The sequence below is a fragment of the Panthera onca genome, chromosome A3 (assembly GCF_046562875.1).
Source record: "Panthera onca isolate mPanOnc1 chromosome A3, mPanOnc1 haplotype 2, whole genome shotgun sequence".
NCBI lineage: Eukaryota > Metazoa > Chordata > Mammalia > Carnivora > Felidae > Panthera > Panthera onca.
Genome location: NC_138341.1, coordinates 113,311,718 through 113,335,399, shown reverse-complemented (window position 1 = coordinate 113,335,399; position 23,682 = coordinate 113,311,718). Strand labels below are relative to the sequence as shown.

The 23,682-nt window shown below is 44.8% G+C and overlaps 2 protein-coding genes across 16 annotated transcripts in view; one reads left to right on the top strand and one right to left on the bottom strand.

Moving 5' to 3' along the window:
- The window catches only part of TPX2 (TPX2 microtubule nucleation factor), a 57,966-nt gene extending 51,856 nt beyond the window's left edge, over positions 1-6,110 (bottom strand). For 3 of the 9 annotated variants that reach the window (XM_060614768.3, XM_060614831.3, XM_060614799.3), the window contains exons 1-2: positions 5,989-6,058; positions 2,362-2,495 (exon numbers count right to left, since the gene is read on the bottom strand). The gene's annotated coding sequence lies outside the window, so the exon portion shown is untranslated. Of the gene's footprint in view, positions 1-2,334; positions 2,496-5,699; positions 5,953-5,983 lie in introns of those variants that run through there. The other 6 variants (XM_060614790.3, XM_078444169.2, XM_060614787.3 and 3 more) reach the window with 6 other exon arrangements.
- Positions 6,111-18,310: 12,200 nt separating this feature from the next.
- BCL2L1 (BCL2 like 1) overlaps positions 18,311-23,682 on the top strand; it is a 51,198-nt gene continuing 45,826 nt past the window's right edge. Inside the window, exons 1-2 of one of the 7 annotated variants that reach the window (XM_078444173.2) lie at positions 18,311-18,416; positions 19,953-20,646. In XM_078444173.2, the coding sequence (XP_078300299.1) occupies positions 20,083-20,646 (564 nt within the window). In that variant the 5' untranslated portion in view covers positions 18,311-18,416; positions 19,953-20,082. The other 6 variants (XM_078444175.2, XM_078444171.2, XM_078444174.2 and 3 more) reach the window with 6 other exon arrangements.

Sequence of the window (23,682 nt, the reverse complement as noted above, 5' to 3'; positions counted from 1 at the left end):
GCCATTCCCCCAGGGACACCCTCTCCTACTTTCACAAGGGAAAAGAGATCCTGTTACCAAACCACAAGTTAAATAGAGTTGAGTTATTTTCATCTTACCTACATTTTTTTTTTGTACATAAGGGATTAGCAGGAGTCAGTAAATGGCAACATAATCCAGCATGTCATTTTAACTGTTAATCAAAGTCACAAACTAAGTCTGAAGGAAGTAAATGGACTTTGTGTTTCCACATTTATGTTTGCTAACTTCTACGTTGAAATTGGATCTGTTTACCGAAACAGATCCATGAAGCTTCCAAAATTGGGTCAATTTAAAATCCAATGACAATCCCTCACTGTCTAAGCACTCAGAAGTCAGCACAGGACACATGGACACTTGTTGTAATTCATCACTGTCCAGAAACCTCAAGCAAATGTAGTTTTTTTTATCGACTCTCTCCCAAACTTGTGAGTTATGGATTACAAACTCAGTTCTGCTTTATTTAATTTATCCACAGAACTTTATAAACCCTAATCTACTCTTATACAACTAATAGGACCTTGATAAAAATCAATGATGCCATTTACCAAATAATGGCAATATTATTACCAAATAATAACACAGATCTCTGTAGAATACTAAAAGGAAATCTTTGTAGAATATCCAAGTATTCTGCTGTTCCAACACAAGAAGCTGAGTTTTGTAAGGGTTGACAGTGGGGCTACAGGAGGTTACAATCCTAGTCAAACCTCAGTCACTCAGTCTTGTAAAGATTTACATCCTTCAAAGGGTATGTTTCTTGGGATGTAGATACACATGTACCTAAGAACCTCAAAAACTGATTACCTATTAAATGCCAGGAAGTGAGACAGACAGTGACAGAAGATTTTTAACTATAAATATTTTTATATTATTTTTATTTTTGTGCCACGTGAATGTATTACATAGTTTAAAAATATAAATTTGTGCCTGTGTGAATATACACTACTAAGTGGGTATGTTTATCAGCACAATTCTCCCATGAGGCAATTGGTATTATGTACCAAAGTCTTGAAAATATGCATTCTTTTCACCAAGGATTTCACTGCATAAAATACTATGGTAGAACCATCTAATGGACTACCATGTAGCCATTAAAATTATGTTGTAGCAAATTTTATTGACATGAAAAAATGTTCATAACCTAATCAGGTTGAAAAAAAAAATAATGAAAGTTTTTAGTGTATGACTTTTTAAAACCAAATACAGGCACAGAAAAAAAATTGGAAAGAAATCTATCAAATGTTAGCAATAGTTTATCTAAGAGGTAGAATAGTGAATCATATTTATTTCTTTTGCTTTTCCATATTAAATAAATTTTCTGGGGTGCCTGGGTAGCTCAGTCAGTTAAGCATTCGACTCTTGATTTCAGCTCAGGTCGTGATCTCATGGTTTGTGGGCTCAAGCCCTGGGTCAGGCTCTATGCCAACAGTGTGGAGCTTGCTTGGGAGTCTCTCTCTCCCTCTCTCTCTCTACCCCTCCCCAACTTGCACTCGCTCTAAGTAAATAAACTTAGAAAAAATAATTTTTCCCCAAATATGTTACTTTTTAAGATACATTAAACACCTTTAAAATATTTTTTTAACGTTTACCCATTTTTGAGAGAGAGAGAGAGACCAAGCAGGGGAGGAGCAAAGAGGGAGACAGAACCAAAGCAGGTTCCAGGCTCTGAGCTGTCAACACAGAGCCCAAACAGGGCTGGAACCCACAAACCATGAGATCATGACTTAAGCCAAAATTGGACACTTAACCGACTGAGCCAACCAGGCACCCCTAAAGTTAAACACTTTAAAACAATTTTTTTTAATACTTATTTATTTTCTGAGAGAGAGAGAAAGAGAGAGAGAGAGAGAGAGAGAGAGAGAGAGAACGTAAGGGGGGAGGGGCAGAGAGAGATGGAGACATAGAATCCGAAGCAGGCTCCAGGCTCTGAGCTGTCAGCTCAGAGCCCAATGTGGGGCTCGAACCCACGAGCTGTGAGATCATGACCTGAGCCGAAGTTGAATGCTTAGCTGACTGAGCCACCCAGGCGCCCCTAAAGTTAAACACCTTTGATGCTAATATATTAATGTTCCTCTTATTCCTTTTTTTTTTTTTTTAATTTTTTTTTTTTAACGTTTATTCATTTTTGAGACAGGGAGAGACAGCATGAACGGGGGAGGGTCAGAGAGAGAGGGAGACACAGAATCTGAAACAGGCTCCAGGCTCTGAGCTGTCAGCACAGAGCCTGACGCGGGGCTCGAACTCACAGACCACGAGATCATGACCTCAGCCGAAGTCAGATGCCTAACCGACTGAGCCACCCAGGCGCCCTACCTCTTATTCCTTTTTAATGTAACTCACTGTAGACTCAGCTTTACTTGTGGTTTAATCCATCAGTCAGTCCACCTGCCTATAGACTTGACTCAGAGTTGCAACGTACTCTTTCACCTCTCTTCTGAAGTCCTGAAGTCTAGCAAGTACTTGTTATCAAGAACCTGGAAGAAACAGAAAGGTGATATAACAGGTTCATGATCTCTGTAGTAAAGATGGTTAACAGAGAATAGGAAGGGGCTGCATAACACCAGAGATAGCCAGCCACTCTCCAAACCAAAGAGTGCTTCTGAGAGCTAAGTTCTAAATAGCATAAATCTACCCCAAATGCCAAACTTCTTAACTTGTCATTTCAGCTTAAATTTTAGTATACATTTGCTGTCTTCTGGGGTCTTTGACATTATATATTCCCACTTTAAAACTACCTTTCCAAATCTTGCAATTTAGGAACACTGACACCAAGGAGTAATAGAGTGCATTTCTATTCAAACCTCAGGACAAATAGTAGGCACACTTATAGTAAGTAAGCACACTTATAAAGTAGGCACTTATAAGTAGGCACACTTATAAAAAAACTTTTACTACCTTTTTCTATTTAAATGAGTAGATATAGTATTTTTTATATGTTTCCAAAGTAAGCTCCTTTCTCACTAATCTTTAATTGCTCCCCAATCAAGTTTCTCTGTGCAAACAAACCCAGAACCCCTCCCAGTTATCTATACTTTTTGCACCAAGTACCTTAAAACCTCTGAGCTCTATGTCTGTCTCATATACAGATCTATTTACAGAACTGAATGGGCTGTTCAGTCTCCCTGTAGTCAATTAATTCTGTTTCCTAACTTTACTCATTGCAAAGACAATTCAGTTTGCCAAAGGGCATTTAGGCCTCTCCTCTTCCTTCCTTCACCAGCAATTCAAAAAGGATTAGGGAAAAGACCCAGGAGAGGCTGAAAGGAAAAAATATATAGGGGACATAGAAGAACTCATCATCTCCTGGCACCTAAACAAAAAATGAAGGACTTTCGGGGCGCCTGGGTGGCTCAGTCGGTTAAGTGTCCGACTTCAGCTCAGGTCACGATCTCACGGTCTGTGAGTTGGAGCCCCGAGTCCGGCTCTGGGCTGATGGCTCAGAGCCTGGAGCCTGCTTCTGATTCTGTGTCTCCCTCTCTCTCTGCCCCTCCCCCATTCATGCTCTGTCTCTCTCTGTCTCAAAAATAAATAAACGTTAGGGGCGCCTGGGTGGCGCAGTCGGTTAAGCGTCCGACTTCAGCCAGGTCACGATCTCGCGGTCTGTGAGTTCGAGCCCCGCGTCAGGCTCTGGGATGATGGCTCGGAGCCTGGAGCCTGTTTCCGATTCTGTGTCTCCCTCTCTCTCTGCCCCTCCCCCGTTCATGCTCTGTCTCTCTCTGTCCCAAAAATAAATAAAAAACGTTGAAAAAAAAAAAATTAAAAAAAAAATTAAAAAAAAAAAATAAATAAACGTTAAAAAAAAAAAAATTTAAAAAATTAAAAAAAAGAGTAAAGGTGTGATTCACCGTGAAATCAGTAATTAAAAAAAAAAAAAAAAAAAAAATGAAGGACTTTCTCACCTAATCCTGTCTCCCGGAGAAGCTTAATTGCAAATGCAGGATAAGTCAACTTTATTAACTTTGGAATACACAGACTTAAGCATCATTTAAATAATTTTAAAATTTAGGGGCGCCTGGGTGGCTCAGTCGGTTAAGCGTCTGACTTCGGCTCAGGTCATGATCTCACGGTCTGTGAGTTCGAGCCCCGCGTCGGGCTCTGTGCTGACAGCTCGGAGCCTGGAGCCTGTTTCAGATTCTGTGTCTCCCTCTCTCTCTGCCCCTCCCCTGGTTCACGCTCTGTCTCTCTGTCTCAAAAATAAGTAAACGTTAAAAAAAAAAAAATTAAAAAAAAATAATAATAAATAAATAATTTTAAAATTTAAACAAATTGACCGACCTAGCTGAAGTCATCCAGTTTTTCATATCTGCAGTTGTGTAGTCAATTTAGATAATGCCCTCTTGCCTATCCAATACAGCAGATATTAAGTGGGCAACTTCTGTGCACCAAGACTGTTCTAGTTCTTGTCTAACCACACTCTGCTTACCAAGAGCCAGTATGTGTCCTCTCTGCTTCACAAAGACACGCCTTGCTTGTCTGAAGCCTCACTGATCTCCCTCACCTCTACATTGCCAGGGCGCCTACGATACATAACACTAGAGGACTCCAATTCGGTCGCGTCTTGTTCAGATTGTCACGTGTCAATCTGGATCAGTCTTCTGTCCTCAAACATACCAGAAAACCCACGAGAACATCATACATCTGAATACCCATAGCATCTAATACCAGTCTGAGCACACGGTACACCCTCAAAAAGTCAATTAATTAGCTAAGTGAGCTGGGAGCAACAGTAACTTTTATCCCGAGAGTGGCAACTTAACGCTGAGCTAACACACCACACCAACAGTGTTACTCCAAAACAACCAAGGCTGATCTAGGGGTGGCTGGACAGGGGTTATGATAGGATACACTGACGACACAACAGAAGAATATCCTTATCATAGTAGTAAATAATTCAAATTCTGGCATCCGATGAGTGAGACAAATACAAAGAAAGGTCATAGGATGTCAAGACAAGGTAAAACGGAATGAACCTGGGAGTACATAAAGCAATGACCTCAGAGCAAGATCAGGAGAGCGATGGACGCTATCTGGTCCTAAGCAAGACTGATTGGGGAAAGTCCTGGGTACTTAACTACTAGAAAACTGTATGTGAGACAAAGAAACCATACATCAAAAAAAAAAGGGGGGGGGCTGCTTTTTATAGTCTGGCTCACACTTTTCCTTTCCTCTCCAACCTATAAACGTTCTAGGATAGAAAATTAGAAAGGAAAGAATACCTAGTTATTCGTTACAAAGGGGGAGGGCTAAGCAGATACAGATAAAACAGGATGAATTTTAAACCCCAAACAGAAAGACAACTCCAATTGCAATTAACCTGTCCCGCAATTCTCACACCGTATCTATTACCTTTCTTTCTTACACAATAGTTTTTGAATGCAGTTGCCTGTGCCGACATCAGTTTTCCTCCACCCAAGCCACACTCCTTGAGGGCGGGGCTACTGTTGCACCCATTTCTTGAAATCTGGACCTGTTTCCTCCTCTATAAAGTGGGGGTTACGAACAGCGCCTGCTTCATCGGCTTGGTGCGAAAATTGAACGAGAAAACGCACGCAGAGTGCTCACTCCAGTGAATGCTTATTTCATCCCTTCGTGGTAACAATGGTTGTTACCGTTATTAGCCTACAACCTCCCACCAACCTTCCTTCCCCCTATTTCCCACGGCCGGCCTCCGTCTCTACCTCGAGACGCAGCCCGCCAGCCTCGGTCCGGCCACACTTCACGGGAAAATCCTGTCACCAAGAAATCGGTGGTCCGAAGTCTAGCTCCCTCTCGGCCCGGCCAAGACGGAGCCCACACACACCACCGCCGCCGCCTGTGAAGCCCGGGCCAAGACGCTCGGGCCGCACTACGGGCTTAGAGGCGAGCCACCTCCAGCCGTTCGAGAACCAGGCAGAGCAGCAGACAGCAGCAGAGAAAGCAGCCCCGCACCCCCAGCTGCTCCCCGTTTCTCCCCAAGGCTCACCTCACCTCAGCTCTGACAACCGAGCGTCCGGAACACCCGCCGCGGGCCTCATTCAGTACCGTTGAAAATTTGAACCCAGGCTCTCTGGTCGAATGCACCAATCAGAGGGCCAGGAATGGGCAGTCTTAGCCTCCCGATTGGCCCAGCAGTGCGCCGGGACGCCGGAAGTCATGTTGAGGGACAAGCAAACAACCGGCCCGGGAGCCTCCTGGGAAATGTAGTCTCAAGCAACTGCGCGAGCCCCGTGGAACAACTCTAATAAGGAAATTACTACAAAGCCCAGAATGCTCGACTACAAATTATTCGGGAGAGGTGGTACCAACTGAGGAGATGAGGAGTCGCTTCAGGTAACAGAACGGCGCGCACCTGGACCTCCCCAAAACTTTAACCGAAGAAAAATATTTATTATTCTCCCTATAGTGGTGTATGGTGCCTTGAATGTTCATCGAAATTCTCTTCGTTCTAACATAGAGTCCCCTGTGTACAACATAGACTCGCCCTCAGCTTCTCTGCCAAGGAGAGGAGTCTCTCAAAGTCTTCCTTAAGTCCAGGCCCTGACGTTACTGGCTTAAACTCGCCGTTTATGATTGCTTGGTCCTTCCCTTTTAATTCCATTTACGTCCCTTGCTTTGTCATCCTGGTATTATAAAAGAGAAAACAAAGGCTCAGGGAAGTTGAGTGAATGTGTCTAAAAATCAATAAATGGAGGAGGTGGAATTTGAATTAAGGACATCTGGTCCTAAAGATCATCGATAATCAGTTAGAAAATAATAGAAGCGAAAAGGGGGGAAGATCGCTGTAATAAAAACTACAACATTTAAGAAAAGATACCTAAGACCTTTATCTGAAAATTAAAACCTGTAAAGCTTGGTTGAATAACTATAAAAATAAGTAAAAAATTTTATACTTTGTTAGTGGGTGGGGAGGTCCAATATTGTGAAGCTTTTAATTTTCCATATGAAGGGTTCAAGGCAATTCCGATGAAATTTCCAATATAAAACGTTTTGTCATGGAACTTGCCAAGTTGAGTCTAAAACTCATATTGAATAGGGGCACCAGGGTGGCCCAGTCGGTTAAGCATCTGACTTCGGCTCAGGTCATGATCTCACAGTTTGTGAGTTTGAGCCCCGCGTCTGGCTCTGTGCTGACAGCTCAGAGCCTGGAGCCTGCTTTGGATTCTGTGTCTCCCTCTCTCTCTGTTCCTCCCCTGCTCGTGCTTTATCTCCCTCTGTCTCTCAATAATAAATAAACATTAAAAAATTTTTTAATTCTGTTTGACAAAAGGAAAACAAACAAGAAAGACTGAGTGAAATATTTCCAACACATAGTACAAAGAATTAGAACCCAATATATAAATAAAAAAATCTCCTATGAATCAGTGAGAAAAGGACCAAAACTCAACAGGAAAAAAAAAAAAAAAATGAGGAAGATGGGCAGTTCTTAGAAGAAGAAACAAAATTGGCCATTAAAGATAATGCAAAGGGACACTACCTCTCTTTGGTAGATGGGATGCTGCCAGATTCATGAACCCCTTAATAAAGCCAGTTGGGGGGCGCCTGGGTGGCTCAGTCGGTTAAGCGGCCGACTTCGGCTCAGGTCATGATCTCACGGTCCGTGAGTTCGAGCCCCGCGTCGGGCTCTGTGCTTACAGCTCAGAGCCTGGAGCCTGTTTCGGATTCTGTGTCTCCCTCTCTCTGACCCTCCCCCATTCATGCTCTGTCTCTCTCTGTCTCAAAAATAAATAAACATTGAAAAAAAAATTTTTAAAAATAAAGCCAGTTGGACCTTCAAATTAAAAAAGAAAAGACATGCAAAGGTGGTTGGCCTCAACTAGTAATACTGAAATTTAAAATAAATTTAAATTTAATTTAAGCAAGAAGGTACCATTTTTCACCCATATCAAACATGTATGCCCTGTGACCTAGGACTTGTATTTCTAGGTTTAGTTCCAAGAGATATTCATCTACTTTCACATAGAGGTACAGAGGCACGGTTACTACAGCATGAATTGAGCACCTACCATGTGTCAGTCACTGTACTGAATGTGAGGATAGAGTAGTGAAAAGACAGACAAAATCTCTGTCCTTGGGAACCTGACATTCCACTAGAGAAGATAGACTCTAAACAAGGTAAATAAATGATGTAGTATAGTAGGAGGTGGTAAATGCAAAATCATTTGCTCTCCAGGCCCCAAGGGGCAGATAACAATGACAGGAGGAAGGCAGGGGCTGGACAGAGACAAAGGAAGGACAGGGTCTGCCTACGCTGTGGCCTCCCACTTTCAGCAGACACATCAATCACCCAGCTACTAGGGACCTGCAGGGCCACGGAGTAGCCAGGCCCAGGCTGGGGTGGAGGTAAAGGGAGCTCGCTTTACATTAGGAGAGCAGGGGCAGCAGACCTGTGCTGGGTCCAGGGCGTACTAGACAGAAGGTGCTCAGTAGGTGAGTGAGTGAATGAGCAGTGCCTCGGGCCAGGATGTGTGTGAGAACTTCCCAAGTCGTTCCAAGGGGTGAGCCTGACCCAAGGGATTCATCTCCTGTCATTCCTTCTGCATTGATGACATTCTAGACGGAGTCTCAAGTTCCCATTCTTCCTGTATGGCAGACTGTGAGGTCTGAAATCACCAAAGCAGCATTTTAGAGCTGAAAGGGCAGACACATCTGGTCCAGTGTACCCACAATTTCACCATCACTGTTTTGGCCTCCATGTGAAGGAGTGTTGTAATTTTAAGTAGGGTAGTTCAGGGACATTTGGACAAAGACTTGCAGAAGGTGAAGAGTGAGCCATCCAGATAGCTGAAGGAAGAGCATAGCAGGCGTGTTTTAGAAATACCTAGGAAGTCAGGGTGGCTGAATCAACTGGACAAGGAGGAGAATGTCAGGAGATATTCTGGCAGACCAACTGGGCTATTGTGAAGACTTTGATCTTTACTCTGAATGAGGTGGGAGGCCTGGGAGGGTTTTGAGCATTGGTCAGTTCTCTGCTTTTAATGGGATAATTTTGGCTACTGTGCTGAAAACAGAGGGAAGGAGAACAGGAATGGAAAAAGGGAAATCAATTAGTAGGCTACTGCATTGTAGTTGTGAGAAATTGGAAACCACCTAAATGTCCGTAAGTAGGAAGGCATTTTAATGACCTGGGTATAACATGGGATACTAAGCATCAGTTCAAAAAGAGTTCGATTGATCCGGACTGACAGGGAAGTATTTTTGAGACACATTTTTGGTTAAAAAACAAATTGCTGATTGATATGAATTCATTCTGAAGCCATTATGGTTTTGTTACATTTATTTTTTTAAGTAAACTCTATCCCCAACGTGGAGCTTCAATTCATTACCCAAGATCAAGAGTCGCATGCTCCACAGACTGAGCCGGCCAGGCCCCCCTGAAACCATTATGTTTTTTAAAAATATGCAAATACAGAGAACAAACTAGGGGTTGTTAGAGGGGAGGTAGGTGGGGGGGGATGAGCTAAGTGGGTGATGGGCACTAAGGAGGGCACTTGTTGGGAGGAGCACTGGGTATTCTATGTAAGTGATGAATCACTGGGTTTTACTCCTGAAACCAATACTACACTGTATGTTAACTAACCTGAATTTGAATTAAAAAAAAATATGCAAAACAATGCTGTACTTTTTCTGTGGGTGTGTATAAATAATGACATCTAGCACTTACCTGGCACTTACCATATACCAGGCACTGTTTGAAGTACTTTATACTTATTAACTTATTTCATCCTAATAATAACTCTATGAGGTAGGTAATGTCCTCATTTTCGCCTTATAGATTGAGGAAATTGAGGCTCAGAGAGGGTAGACAGCTTCCCTAAGGTCACACGATTTGAATGTGACAGGCCAGAATTTGAACACAAGAAGTCCAACTCCAGAGGCCAAACCCTTAACCATTGCCCTACATTGCCTCTTCTAAACACAGATGTATGGGCCGCCTGGGTGGCTCAGTTGGTTGGGCATCTAACTATAGCTCAGGTCATAATCTTGCAGTTTGTGAGTTTGAGCCCCACATAGGACTCTCTGCTGTTAGCACAGAGCCTGCTTCGGGTCCTCTGTCCCCCCCCCCGCCCCTCCCCTGCTTGCCCCCCCTCAAAAATAAATAAAAATTTAAAAAATTAAACACAGATGTATATATGACAGAAAGGTATGAAAGAATTCACAACAAACTGACAAATGTGGGAACTTCAGAGGGAAGGAATTAAACTGGATTGTGGACAGAAAGGATAGATAATGTGGGTTTTATCTTTGCTTTAGAAAAGAATGTGGCCATGTATTATTTGTGTGATTTGAATTTATTGTTTTTTATAATGGAAGTATGGTAGGGGAGAGAAATATGCGAAGGAGAGAGGAGGAGGAGGAGCCAGTGGGGTGGAAAGTTACTCAGACTCTTCAAACTCTTATTTTTTGAAAGTGAGAAGAAAACAACCAACTTCTACCTTTGCCTCCCCAAATCTGCTCCTTCATTCTGTGCCATTAGATGTCAGTCCCTCCGACATCTAACCAGTGGTCACCAAACCAAAAATCTGTACTTGCCTTCCAGCTTGATGGAGTCCTCCTACTTCGTGGAGAATAGACACCAGCCAGTCATTGGCTATGGGTGGTGACTAACTCTCAAATACCTCCAGGCAGAGTGGCTACAGTCACCCAAGAACACTTGCCTGGAGAAAGTTGCAAGTGTGAGCCATTGGTGACAGCCATCCAAAGGATCCCTGAGAAGGGGGCACCACTCTGTCTTCCATAGTTCCCATCCACCCAAGCAAAGGGAGCTCTACAGGTGTTTCCTGGTCTTTTTCTTCATGGCTGATGTGGAATTCCTCTTGGGGAAGGATTATAGAGATCTTAGGAATCTGTGATTAAAAACAACAGACTATAGGAAACAACCCAAATGTCCACCAACTGATGAATGGATCCATAAGGGGTGGTAAATCCATGCAAAGGAGTAGTATTTTTTAACAAAATCAATTGTACTGATACATACTACAACACAGATGAACTTGAAACATACAAGTAAAAGGAGCCAGACTCAAAAGGACAAATTGGTATGACTCCATTTATAAGAAATTTCCTGAAGAAGCAAATCCATAAAGACAGAAGGTAGATTGATGGTTGCTAGTGCTGAGGGTGGGGGGGAGGGAGTGACCGCTGATGCAAGGGTTTCTTTTCAATAAGCTCATGTAAAATCAGTGGTAGCCAGGCTCAAGTGGGGCCTTTGTCTTTTGGGAAGAGGAAAGAGAGAGAACCCCTTGAAATTCCATCCTCTTCATTTGTAGTGGCCACTGGCTTGGTCCGTAGGCCAGATACTTCAATATGTGAGATCTTTTCTGTTTAAATAGGTTTTTAAATTACAACAACAACAAAAGAAAAAATGCTTATGACAGAGTGGAAGGTATATATAAGGTGCTGTACATCCATGACTTCACTTAATCTTTGCAACAACCTTGCCAGGTAGGTGCAATTATATCCAATTTCCAGATGGAAAAAACGGAGGCTCAAGAGAGGTGACATGAACGGCCCAAGGCCACATACCAGAGTTAAGATTTGCAGCGAGATCCATCTGGGTTCATAAACATACATGAAGTAAAAGTGAAAAAGCCCTATGCCTCTTACCACACCCCATCACCAATCCCTCTCCCTCAGTTAAAAAATTAGTGTTAAAAGATGAGTACGTATCTTTCAGAGATCTTTTCATAAATATAGCAAATCCTCATATCTATATCCTTACATGCTCATATTTATGTATTTTTATGTTTTTATGTTTATTTTAATTTCTCATTTTAAAACTAATGCTTTCTTACTTGTAATTCCTTCCAGTCTTTTTTTTAGTTTAGTTTTTTAAGATTTTGTTTAAAAATTTAGTTATTCTGAGAGAGAAACAGAGCATGCAAGCAGGGGAGGGGCAGAGAGAGAGGGAGAGAGAATCCCAGCACACAGCTTGAAGCAGGGTTCTATCTCACAAACCATGAGATCATGACCTGAGCAGAAATCAAGAGTCAAACACTTAACTGACTGAGCCACCCAGATGCCCCATCCTTCCAGTATTTTTAAAATTGATTGTATGAGATATTGAGTAGGTACAAATACAAATATATGTATGTATAAAAAATGAGGCAACAAATTCTGAATATATATGTACAATTCAATTGAATAAGAACATTTCCATTATCTTTCAAACTTTGAATCGTATCTGATTCCCCAGTTCATCCTGAGCCCACCCCTGTTAATGTGCAATGGCTATCTTGAATTTTGTGTTTCTTATTCCTTTACATTTTTTAATAATTTTACCACATAGGTATATATCCCTGTATTAGTTATCTATAGCTACAGTGCAGCTTAAAATTACAAATACTATCTTTATAGAGTTTCTTAGGGTCAGAAATTCAGCTTAACAGAGTGGTTCTGGCTCAGGGTCTCAGATGAGGTTGTAGTCAAGCTGTTGGCTATAATCACCTGGAGGCTGGGGCAGGAGGAGTTTCACATGACTGTTGGCAGAAGGTTTCAGTTCCTCACCACACATGGGCCTCCCTGTACGGCTGCTCACAACATGGCAGCTGGTTACCCCCAGAGTGCGTGATGAGAGAGAGAAGGAGATAACCTAGTCTGGGAAGTGACATACCATCACCTCAGCCATTTGCCATCAGTAACATAGAACAGCTCTGATATATTGTGGGAGGGGACTACACAAGGACGTGAATACCAGGAGGGAGGGATCTTTGGGGGCCATCTTGGATGAGGCTGGCTACCACAAATCCTCCATAGTATGTAGATTAGTTTTTCCTGTTTTCAAACTATGTATAAATGGAATCATACTTCATTATTCTCTTACAGTTTTTTCATACAACATGTTTCTAAGATTCTTTCATGCTGTATGTAACTAAATCCACTTATTTTCTGATTGTATCATATTACTATGTATAAATATACTACTATTTGTTAAACCATTTTGCTATAATGGACACTTGAGTAGTTCCAAATTTTTGCCATTATAAGTAGTACTGCTATAAATGTTCTTTTAAATTTTTTTTTAAAAATTATCTCTACACCCAACGTGGGGCTCAAACTCACGACCCTGTGATCAAGTCACATGCTCCTCTAACTGAGCCAGCCAGGCATTCAGATGCTATAAATATTCTTATACTTGAATCAGTACATGTGCAAGGGTTATTTTAGAGCACGTATCAAAGAATAGAATTGCTGGGCATCATCAATTCTACTAGGTAGTAATCCATTTTTTTCCCCAAAGTTGTTCCATATTCTTGGAACCACACTTGATTTTATTGGATTTTCTCCTTTTTGCCAGTCTGGTGGGTGTGAAATGGTATCTCACTGAGGTCTTAGTTTTCATTTTCCTTGATAACTAGTGAGGTTGAGCATCTTTTCAGATTTACTGACCACTCTGTACCATTTCTCTTTCGCATCTGTGTAAGGATTTTGTCTTTATCACATTGATTTTCTAGCCTTTCTCCTATGCATGGTATTTAGAGATGAGATTGTATCACATATCTAATTTTGTGTACTTTAAAAAAATTTTTTTTAATGTTTTATTTATTTTTGAGATAGGGCACAACCAGGGGAGGGACAGAGAGAGAAGGGGACAGAAGATCTGAAGCAGACTCTGCGCTGAGAGCAGCAAGCCCCAGGCGGGGCTCAAACTCACAAACTGCAAGATCATGACCTGAGCTGAAGTTGGATGTTCAACTGACTGAGCCATCCAAGGGCCCCTAATTTTGTATACTTTTATTTTCACTTAACATTACACCGCAAGCATTACCTCATCATCTAAATCTCAGCAAACATGTTTTTAAAAACATGTTTTCCAGGGAGCCTTGATGGCTTAGTGGCTTAAGTGTCTGACTTTGGCTCAGGTTATGATCTCATAGTTTGTGGGTTCAAGCCCTGTGTGCAGCTGTGTGCCGACAGCTCAGAGCCTGAAGCCTGCTAAGGGTTCTGTGTCTCCCTCTCTCTCTGCCCCTCCCCTGCTCGCACTCTGTTTTTCTCTCTCTCTCAAAAATAAATAAACATTAAAAAAAATTAAAAAATTAATCATTAAAAAAACAGTGTTTTCCAATGAAAACAATGTAGTCATGTCAGGTAACACAGAAAAGTATTAAAAAAAAAAAGAGAATCACCCATAATTTGACTACTCAACAATAACTACCTTTTGAACTCTGGTATAATTCCTTCTACTACATCTTGCATGTAATATATATTTTTATAAATCACAATTTTTGTAATTTTTAAGTGTTATGTTTGGAGCCTTTTCCCACTATATTAAATATACCTCAGTTAACAATCTTAATGTGGAATTTAACCCATGCAAACCGTCACCCTATTTATTGCCCTTCTTAGTTTTAATGTTTCTTTCTGGTGTTATAAATAACCTTGCACAGGGGCGCCTGGGTGGCTCAGTTGGTTGAGCGTCTGACTTCGGCTCAGGTCATGATCTCACAGCTCGTGAGTTCGAGCCCCGCGTCGGGCTCTGTGCTGACCGCTCGGAGCCTGGAGCCTGCTTCTGCTTCTGTGTCTCCCCCTCTCTCTGCCCCTAACCCACTCACATTCTGTCTCTGTCTCTCTCAATAATAAATAAACATTTAAAAAAATTTAAAAATAAATAAATAAATAAATAACCTTGCACAAACATCTCTGTGGATAAATCTTTGGATGCATTTCACTTCTTAAATTCAATTCCAATCAAAGATCATTTCTCAATGATCTTCCCAGACTGGTGTTTAAGGCTTTTGGTAAATATTGCAAAATTCCCTTCCCAAAAGGCTCTATCCATCTTTCCAAAATATAAATCTCTTCACGTCCTTTCCTGGCTGGCTCCTCCAGTGTCTATGCAGTGTCCTGAACACGCATTTACACATTTACATTCAGTCTCTGCTACCACCACTCCCTTCTCAGCCATCCCAATTTATTTCTAGAACACACCATTGACTCTCAGGTTAGACCTCTGTGCCTTTGCTCAGGCAGTGCCTGCTGCCTAAAATGCCCCTTACCTCCCTTCTATTCCAGGCAAAATCCTATTCTCCTTTTAAGGACCAGTTCAATAAAGCCCATGTCTCTGGGCTGGGTTGATCTGCCCTCTGCTGGACCCCCAAAGCACATCATAGACTTCCATGATGATAATTTTCATATTGACACTGGAGGTTTCAAAAAGGAAAGCAGATCACATCCTGCCCCAGTTTAAAACTCTCCCAATGAACACAATAGAAAGTTCAGAAATTGGCCCCATACACTTGGGAATGTAGATTATGATAATACAGACATATCAAATGAGTTGGGAAAAGATGATAGTCATGGGGTAACTGGGTATTATTTGGAAAAAAAAAATTGTGGATTCCTGCCTCACAGCCTATATACCAAAGTGACTTTATGATGGCACAGGATTGAAATATAAAATATGAAGCCAAGTAAAAGCTAGATGAGTACAGAGAATTTTTTTTCTAATATTGAATTGAAGAAAGTCTTCCTAAGAATGACATAGAACCTGGAAGCCACAAAGGAAAAGACTGATACATTAAAATACACACGGGGGCGCCTGGGTGGCGCAGTCGGTTAAGCGTCCGACTTCAGCCAGGTCACGATCTCGCGGTCTGTGAGTTCGAGCCCCGCGTCAGGCTCTGGGCTGATGGCTCGGAGCCTGGAGCCTGTTTCAGATTCTGTGTCTCCCTCTCTCTCTGCCCCTCCCCCGTTCATGCTCTGTCTCTCTCTGTCCCAAAAATAAATAAAAAACGTTGAAAAAAAAAAAAATTTAAAAAAAAAATACACACGAAGTAAAAGTTTGTCCATGGTAATAAATAAACTGGAAAAATATTTACAGCTTAGATGTAGAAAAAAAGGATAAAAATTCCTATAAATCAATGAGACAAAGCTCAATGGAAAGACCAACTGAAAAAAAGGGCAAATGAAATGAATAGAGAATTCACCACAACAAACTCCCCCCAGAAGAAGACTCATCAATACGAAAAATTGCTCGACTTCACTCTTGGTGAAAAAATAAAAAGAAAGAAAAATAAAAGTGCCTCTTCGTTTTTATCTATCTCAGTGGCAACACGCTGCAGTTCAGGATGTGAGGACAAGGCACTCTCATATTTCACTGACAGGAGAGGACAAACTGGTACAACCGATGGGAGAGGACTTCGCCAATATCCATTATAACAAAACAAAAACAAGTTCGTGTACTCACTTACTGGCATTCTACTTCCAGGAATGTACCTAACATAAACTCCCACGTACGCAAAATAACGAATGGATGAGTTATAGTATTGTTTGTAATAAGAAAGGAATGGAAACTACCCAAATGTACCCAAAGAGACTATTAGGCAAGTAAATTAAGGCAGGTATTTATATAAAGTTGTGTGTTAATTTTAAAAATTGAGGCAGGGGCGCCTGGGTGGCTCAGTCGGTTAAGCGGCTGACTTCGGCTCATGTCATGATCTCGCGGTCCGTGAGTTCGAGCCCCACGTCGGGCTCTGTGCTGACAGCTCAGAGCCTGGAGCCTGTTTCAGATTCTGTGTCTCCCTCTCTCTGACCCTCCCCTGTTCATGCTCTGTCTCTCCCTGCCTCAAAAATAAATAAAATGTTAAAAAAAATTTTTTTTTTTTAAAAATCGAGGCAGACCAAAAATGTAGAGCTCAGCCAGAAGAGCAAGATGTAGAAGTGTCTATAGCGAGCTAGCATTTGTGTAAAAAATCTGTACACATAATTTGCATTTGAATACAGTGACCATCTCTGAAAGACTACAGAAGAAAGTGATTGATGTGGGGGGAGCTGTGGATTGGAAAGCAGACGTGGGAAGAGGACTTACTTTTCTCATTCTATGCTCTCTGTATATTTTTATTTTTTAAAAGTAGTTTTTTTAGTTTATTTATTTATTTTGAGAGAGAGAGAGGGAGGGGCAGTGAGAGAGAGAGAGAGAGACAGAGGGAGAGAGAGAGAGAATCCCAAGCAGGCTCTGCGCTGTCAGTGCTGAGCCTGATGTGGGGCTTGATCCCACAAACCATGAGGTCATGACCTGAGCTGAAATGAAGAGTTGGTTGCTTAACCAACTCAGCCACCCAGGAGCCCTTTGTATATTTCTAATATTCAGTGTTCCCGTATACCTATTTTTAATTAATTAATTTAACACAAAACACCTCTCAATGTTTAATTTTTTTTTTTAACGTTTATTTATTTTTGAGACAGAGAGAAACACAGCATGAACGGGGGAGGGTCAGAGAGAGAGGGAGACACAGAATCAGAAGCAGGCTCTAGGCTCCGAGCTATCAGCTCAGAGCCCGATGCGGGGCTCGAACTCACGGACCGCGAGATCGTGACCTGAGCGGAAGTCGGACGCCCAACCGACTGAGCCACACAGGAGCCCCTCAATGTTTAGACTCAAGTCTAACTCACTTCTATGGTCAACTTTCCAACCTCCTGCCATGCCACATTTCTCCTCCCTCAACTTGCTTCTCCAGTTTCTGGAACATGCCAACATCGTCCTGTTCTGAAGAACATTCTGCATTAAGCTGTTCCCTCTACCGAGGTTGCTGTTCTCTAGTTTCTCACCATGGGTCATCATTTTCTTATATTTTAAGTCTTGGGTTCTAGGTCTCTTTTCCAAGAGGCCACCCCTGGCCATCCCACATAAGCAATTGTGGAACAAATGCCTCTCTCACTGGGCTGGCAGGGCAGGGTTTACATCCCTGGGTACCCAGTCTAAAGCAGCACACTCCCTTCACTCTATGACAATAACCTGATTTACTTCTTTCATAGCACTAGTCACTATTTGAAATTTCCTTGTTTGTGTATTTTCTTAGTTGTTTACTGTCTCCAGCTCAAGGGTTTAAGTCTTCATGAAAGCAGGGATCATGTCTTGTCTTGTTTCTATCTTCAGCAACCCAAATAATAAACATTTGTTGAATACATTTATGCAGCATATACTATGGACCACACACTGTGCTACAGATTTTACAAACAACAACTCTTTCAATCCTCACAATAACTCAATGAGGGAGGTTGTGTTTTCACCTATTTTACAGTTAAGGAAATTGAGGCACAGAGCAGTTCAATAACTTCCCCAGCTGACAGAGTTGGAATCCCAGACACAACGTTCTTAGTTATAACGCGACGCTTTTTAGATATATAAACACAGATAGAGGACACTGACTAAGTGAACGCACCGAAATGTGAATATAAACGTTGACTTTTTTGGTTTTTTTTTTTTTTTTTTTGCGTCTCCATATTCCCCAGATCTGCCGCAAGGGGGCGCTCCCTCCCAGGTCTTGACGCCAGTCCTCAAGGCGCGCACTCCCTTTGCGTCTCGGGCTCGCGCGCGCTGCCGCGGCACCGGAAGTGACTGAGCTTGCAAGTTCCCCCGGTCTCTTCAGGGGAAACTGAGGCCGGCTCGTTCGGAAGAGACAGCACGAGCCGTCAGCCAGGTAGGCCGGCCCGGGTCCGCAGCGCGGAACTTGGCTACGAAGAGCCCTCGCGTCTGGAAACTACCTGGCCGATGAAGGGGGGACGTGGCCCCCCACGGCTCGCGGGGCTCGCAGGTGAGAGCACCGCCTCCCCTGTGCGTGGCAGGCGCTGCGCCCAATGGGAGCCCTCGCCGTCCCGCTTCCGTGCCGACTGGACTTACAGATTGGCTACGCCGGGGCGGACCGCCGGGGGCGAGACCCCTCCTTCTTGAAAGGGCTAGGGGGCGCCCCTGAGGGAGAGCGGTTGCCTGGCAACGGGGCGGTGGCCCGGCGGGTACCCGGCCTAGCGCGCGGGAGAAGCCACCAGGCCGCAGCCCACCCGCCCCGGGCTCCGGAGAGGTGCAGCCCCCGGCCCCCAAGGCCTCCCGGGGGCGCCAGGAAGCCACCTTGGGCCTGTCCTCAGGAAAACGTGGTCTCAGCTGGGCGGGGGGTGGGGGGGAGACGTTCGAGCAGGCCTCAGGCCCTCTCCCTGACCTGAGGAGAGGCCCGGAGCCTCACCCTCACCCCCTCTTTGTGCAGGGCGCCGGCGGCCATTGTGTCCGTGCGGGGAATGGAGGACCCGGCAATCCCCCACCACCGCCGCTACTTCCAGGGCCTTTGGGGAATTCAAAGAAAATCGGCGGTGTTTCTGGGGGGTCCCCGGCCGTCAGCCTCCCGGAAAGGCCCGGGGATGGCCTTTCCGAAGTCAGACCGCAGATCCGAGGCAGTTTCCCCCTCCTTCTGTCCCTTCTCGAAACCTTGAACCCCATTGAGAAGTACCTTCAGGGTTTCGGAAGCTTTACCCCGGGCTGGTACTTAAATAGAAACGACAACAACAACAAAAAACCTAAACCCCACACCAGCCACCTCCGGGAGAGTTCTCCTGGCTCCCAGTAGGCGGAGAGCCAAGGGGCGTGCAAGAGCGAGGGGGCTGGGCTCTCGGGTGGCAGGAGGCCGCTGCCGAGTGGCCGCCCTCGATCCGGGCGATGGAGGAGGAAGCAAGCGAGGGGGCCGGTTCCTGAGCTTCGTAATTCCTGTATCGCCTTCTGGGCTCCCAGCCTGCCGGGTCGCATGATCCCTCCGGCCAGAGCTCCTTTTTTTGCCAGCCGCCGTGAGGCCGGCTGAGTTGCCGGCATCCCGGCTGCCACCTCTTCTCCCGACCTATGTTACAAAAGATCTTCCGGGGGTTGCACCTGCCTGCGGTCGCCTGAGACGGATTTGAATGTAGGTGGTGCGGGGGTGGGGATGGGGGGCAGACTGCCCGTGCGGGTGACTTTCTGAGGAAGGCATTTCGGAGAAAAAGGGGTGGCTGGAGTAAAAAAAAAAAAAAAAAAAAAAGCCTGTGTGATGATTCAGAAAGAGCCCACTGGTGCTTTCAATTTGACTTCATTGAAGTCTCCTGGAAGCTAGACCCAGACCTTCCTAAGAGCCACAAAGAAACCAGTTCTGGTACCTCCAGGGGGAATGGGATATTGTAGGGTAAATGGCATGCATATTAATTTTTTTTTTTTCCTGAAGCTCTTTCTCTTCCATCAGAACCTTATCTTGGCTTTGGATCTCAGAAGAGAACCACCAAGCAGAGAACAGACTCAGTGAGTGAGCAGGTGTTTTGGACAATGGACTGGTCGAGCCCATCCCTATTATAAAAATGTCTCAGAGCAACCGGGAGCTGGTGGTTGACTTTCTCTCCTACAAGCTTTCCCAGAAAGGATACAGCTGGAGTCAGTTTAGTGATGTGGAAGAGAACAGAACTGAGGCCCCAGAAGGGACTGAATCGGAGATGGAGACCCCCAGTGCCATCAATGGCAACCCATCCTGGCACTTGGCGGACAGCCCTGCGGTGAATGGAGCCACTGGCCACAGCAGCAGCTTGGATGCCCGGGAGGTGATCCCCATGGCAGCGGTGAAGCAGGCGCTGAGGGAGGCCGGGGATGAGTTTGAACTGAGGTACCGGCGGGCATTCAGCGACCTGACATCCCAGCTTCACATCACCCCAGGGACAGCATATCAGAGCTTTGAGCAGGTAGTGAACGAACTCTTCCGGGATGGGGTGAACTGGGGTCGCATTGTGGCCTTTTTCTCCTTCGGTGGGGCACTGTGCGTGGAAAGCGTAGACAAAGAGATGCAGGTATTGGTGAGTCGGATCGCAACTTGGATGGCCACTTACCTGAACGACCACCTAGAGCCTTGGATCCAGGAGAACGGCGGCTGGGTAAGGACCACGCCCCTTGTGTGTCCCTTTCTCTTGGCTTCTGGTCAGAGAGATCCCTAACAGCCTCTCCCCTGCTTCTCCATACTGTCGTGCCGGGTGATTATTGGAGGTATTGTTTGTTAAGGAGATGTGACCGGCCTCCTTGCACCACAAGAGGTTAGCTGTTCTCAAATACAGATGACCTAGATCTTGAAGGACCAGGCAGCTTTCATTCCGGTCACCCTCACGGCCCCGCTCTTTCATACTCGTGTTCCAGTTTCCCAGCGGAAGAAAACAGCCTGTGTGTTTATTTGGCCCCAAATCTTTGCGAGTGGGAAGTGAGTCCAGTCAGTGCTCCCCTCACCACAGAAAGGGCTGCTGAGCGTAACGCCTGTGAGCTCCTCCATTCTTACTCCCCCCGGGATGTCAGTCCTGTCCTGGGCTTCCCTCCCACAACTCAAGTTCCCCTTTATTTCAGAGTTTGCATACATGTTCCTCTCCTCTCAGAACAGGGCACGGCCAGGCAGAAGTTCCCACTGGCATGGATGGCTGAGGATGGTCAGATTCTAGGGCAATGTAAGCTGTGCCAGGGGGCTGGCCGTGTTTGCGCTGCTCCCCTATGTTCCTTTGCTCCCAAGTGTGTAACTTTCTGCATGGCTGGCCTGTTTGCCGAGCTCTTGCTGTGTCACGCATTAAGCCCGGGGACTTTGCACCTCGCTGCCTGGGGTCGGTTGGGGAGCTCCAGCTGTTCTGCCTGTTGCTTTCCGGCCAGGGCCCCGGGGCCTCTTCATGGAGCACTGTGTGCTGGCAAAGCAAGAACCCGGTCTTCAGGACATTGAGATTCTGTGACAGGCTTCGGGAACAGACTGACCTAGGCTTGAGTGCCAGCCCGGTCACTTAACCAGCTGTGTGACCTTGGACAGGCCAGTTTACCTTGAGCCTCGGTTTCTTCCACTAAAAAAACGTGGCAAGCCCTCTTTGCCTTGTAGGATATTGTAAATCTCGGAGCTAATGTGCACAGTGACTGGCACCAGCAAGTTTCCATAGTAGTAGTTGTTACTGGTTCCAGACGCACTTTCTAGGCCCAGGAGTCATGCCTCATTCCTTTCTTTAAGGAGGAAGAACTCTCTTGCCCATCACCAAATTAGGAGGAGACAGTGGTGAGAGGTTCTTTACCAATGGTCATTGTAGGCAGTTTTTGCTCTTCCACAGTGAGATGGGTCCTAATTTCCTTGCTTCTCTCCCTGCGTAGGGGAGGTGCAGGGCTTATGAGAGGTATTGGTCCCCTCAGAATACCCAGAAAATTGAGCAGGCTTTGGGAAATAAGTCATCTATTGAAGGAGCTGAGGTGGAAGGGGCCTTGCACCGGGGACTCTGGAATGTCAAGAATGCAAATTATCCATAGGCTGGGCCTAGGGCGTGGCACTTCAGTTTACCTCTGAGCAAGAGACCTCCTAGTTTGCCCTGGAACCCTTCCCCCGTCTTATTTCCCATTTCTTTGCAACTTCATTAACTCTTCCTGCTGCTAGTTCTTGTAAAATACAAAGGGGTCAAGTCAGTAGAGGTCAGATGACTGGGGTGGGGTTGGGGAGGTAAAGGTGGAGAGCTCTCCAGCTAAGGCCGACCAGACTTGAAAGCCATTCTGTAAATGAACTCCCTGGGGGGATAAATGATTAAATAGTTCCTGTTGGTTTGTGTGATGACCTCGCCGTTCCCTCCTGCTTTGATTCTCTTTGGGGGCAAATATTTGTTCAGCTGATTCCAGGAGGGATGGGATTCCAGCGCTTTAGACACACCCTCTGAGGCATCTCCTAGTAGACTTGGGCCTTATGCCCACCTTGCCCAACTATTGTCTTTGGCCAGTGGTGCTAATACCAGGTGGGTTGTTGCCAGCTATTAACAAAAGACAGTCTGGGAGAGGAGCCTGTTCCGTCGGCCAGCCTCTGCAGAGGGCTACGTGGATCAGAGAATTGCCAGTCGCCCGGTATTGTACGTAGAAAGAGGTTTTAGACACAGCAGCATAGGGTGAGTTCATCAGATCGCCCCTGGATTGAAATTCCATCTTCTGTCTCTTTGCTCAAGGATTTTCAGAGCCCGTTAGACAACATACCGTATGTTACTTCCTCTTGGTGAACAGAGGGGTTGTGTGCAGAAGAGCAAGTTATGTCAGCACCATTTCTCAGCACACATGCTCCCTGAGGCCAGGACATAAAGAACATTTGGCTGGGGATCCTTTGGATAGAAGCTACCCACCCATCCTGTTTGAGCTGCACAGACTGGCTGCTGCAGTGCCATCTCAAAACCTTCCTGGAGGCTGTGGTGGATCCACGAGTGTAGGACTTATGGGCCATTACCACCTTGGGGTATGCTCTAAATTTAGCATCCCTACCGGAAAGGGGAAGGAAATGAACCTTTATGGAGTACATCTTATGTATGAGGCATTGTGTTGGGTCTTTTATTTACGCAACCAAAATTTATTGAGCATCTACCATGAGGCAGGCACTGTGCTGGCCATAAGCTGCACGTGGTATCTTCCCTCGTGGAAATGACATGCTATTTCATAGAACCCACACAGTAACTTTCCAAGGTAGGGGGGTTTATTCCCAGTTGACATGTGAAACTCCTGATAGCTAAATGACTGGCTCCTGGTATCCCTCAACCAGTTAAGTGACTGAGGGTTTATACCTAGGTCAGCTTGACTCCAAAGCTTGAAGTCTTTTCCATCCCATATCAGGTTGTCCTGGGAGTAATAAAGTGACCCAGACATGCTGGCACAGAAAGCCAGAGATGCAGTAAGGCCAAACAAAACATGCCTGTGGAGGTACTCACTCTGGTCTGTGATGCTGGCGTTGTGCAGGTAGAACAGTGCCTTTGTTGGCCATAGCAGGTCCCAGGTAGTCTGATTCTGGCACTGGTAAAACTCAAGTGGGCATTAAAGGTTTTGCCTAGCCAGAGTGACCTTCTTGTTAGTTTTTTCATTGTTAAGCCCTCTCAGGCTTAGATAAGAATCGTGTGCATGTGGGGAGAAGGTGGCCTGCTTCAGATCTGTCTACTTAA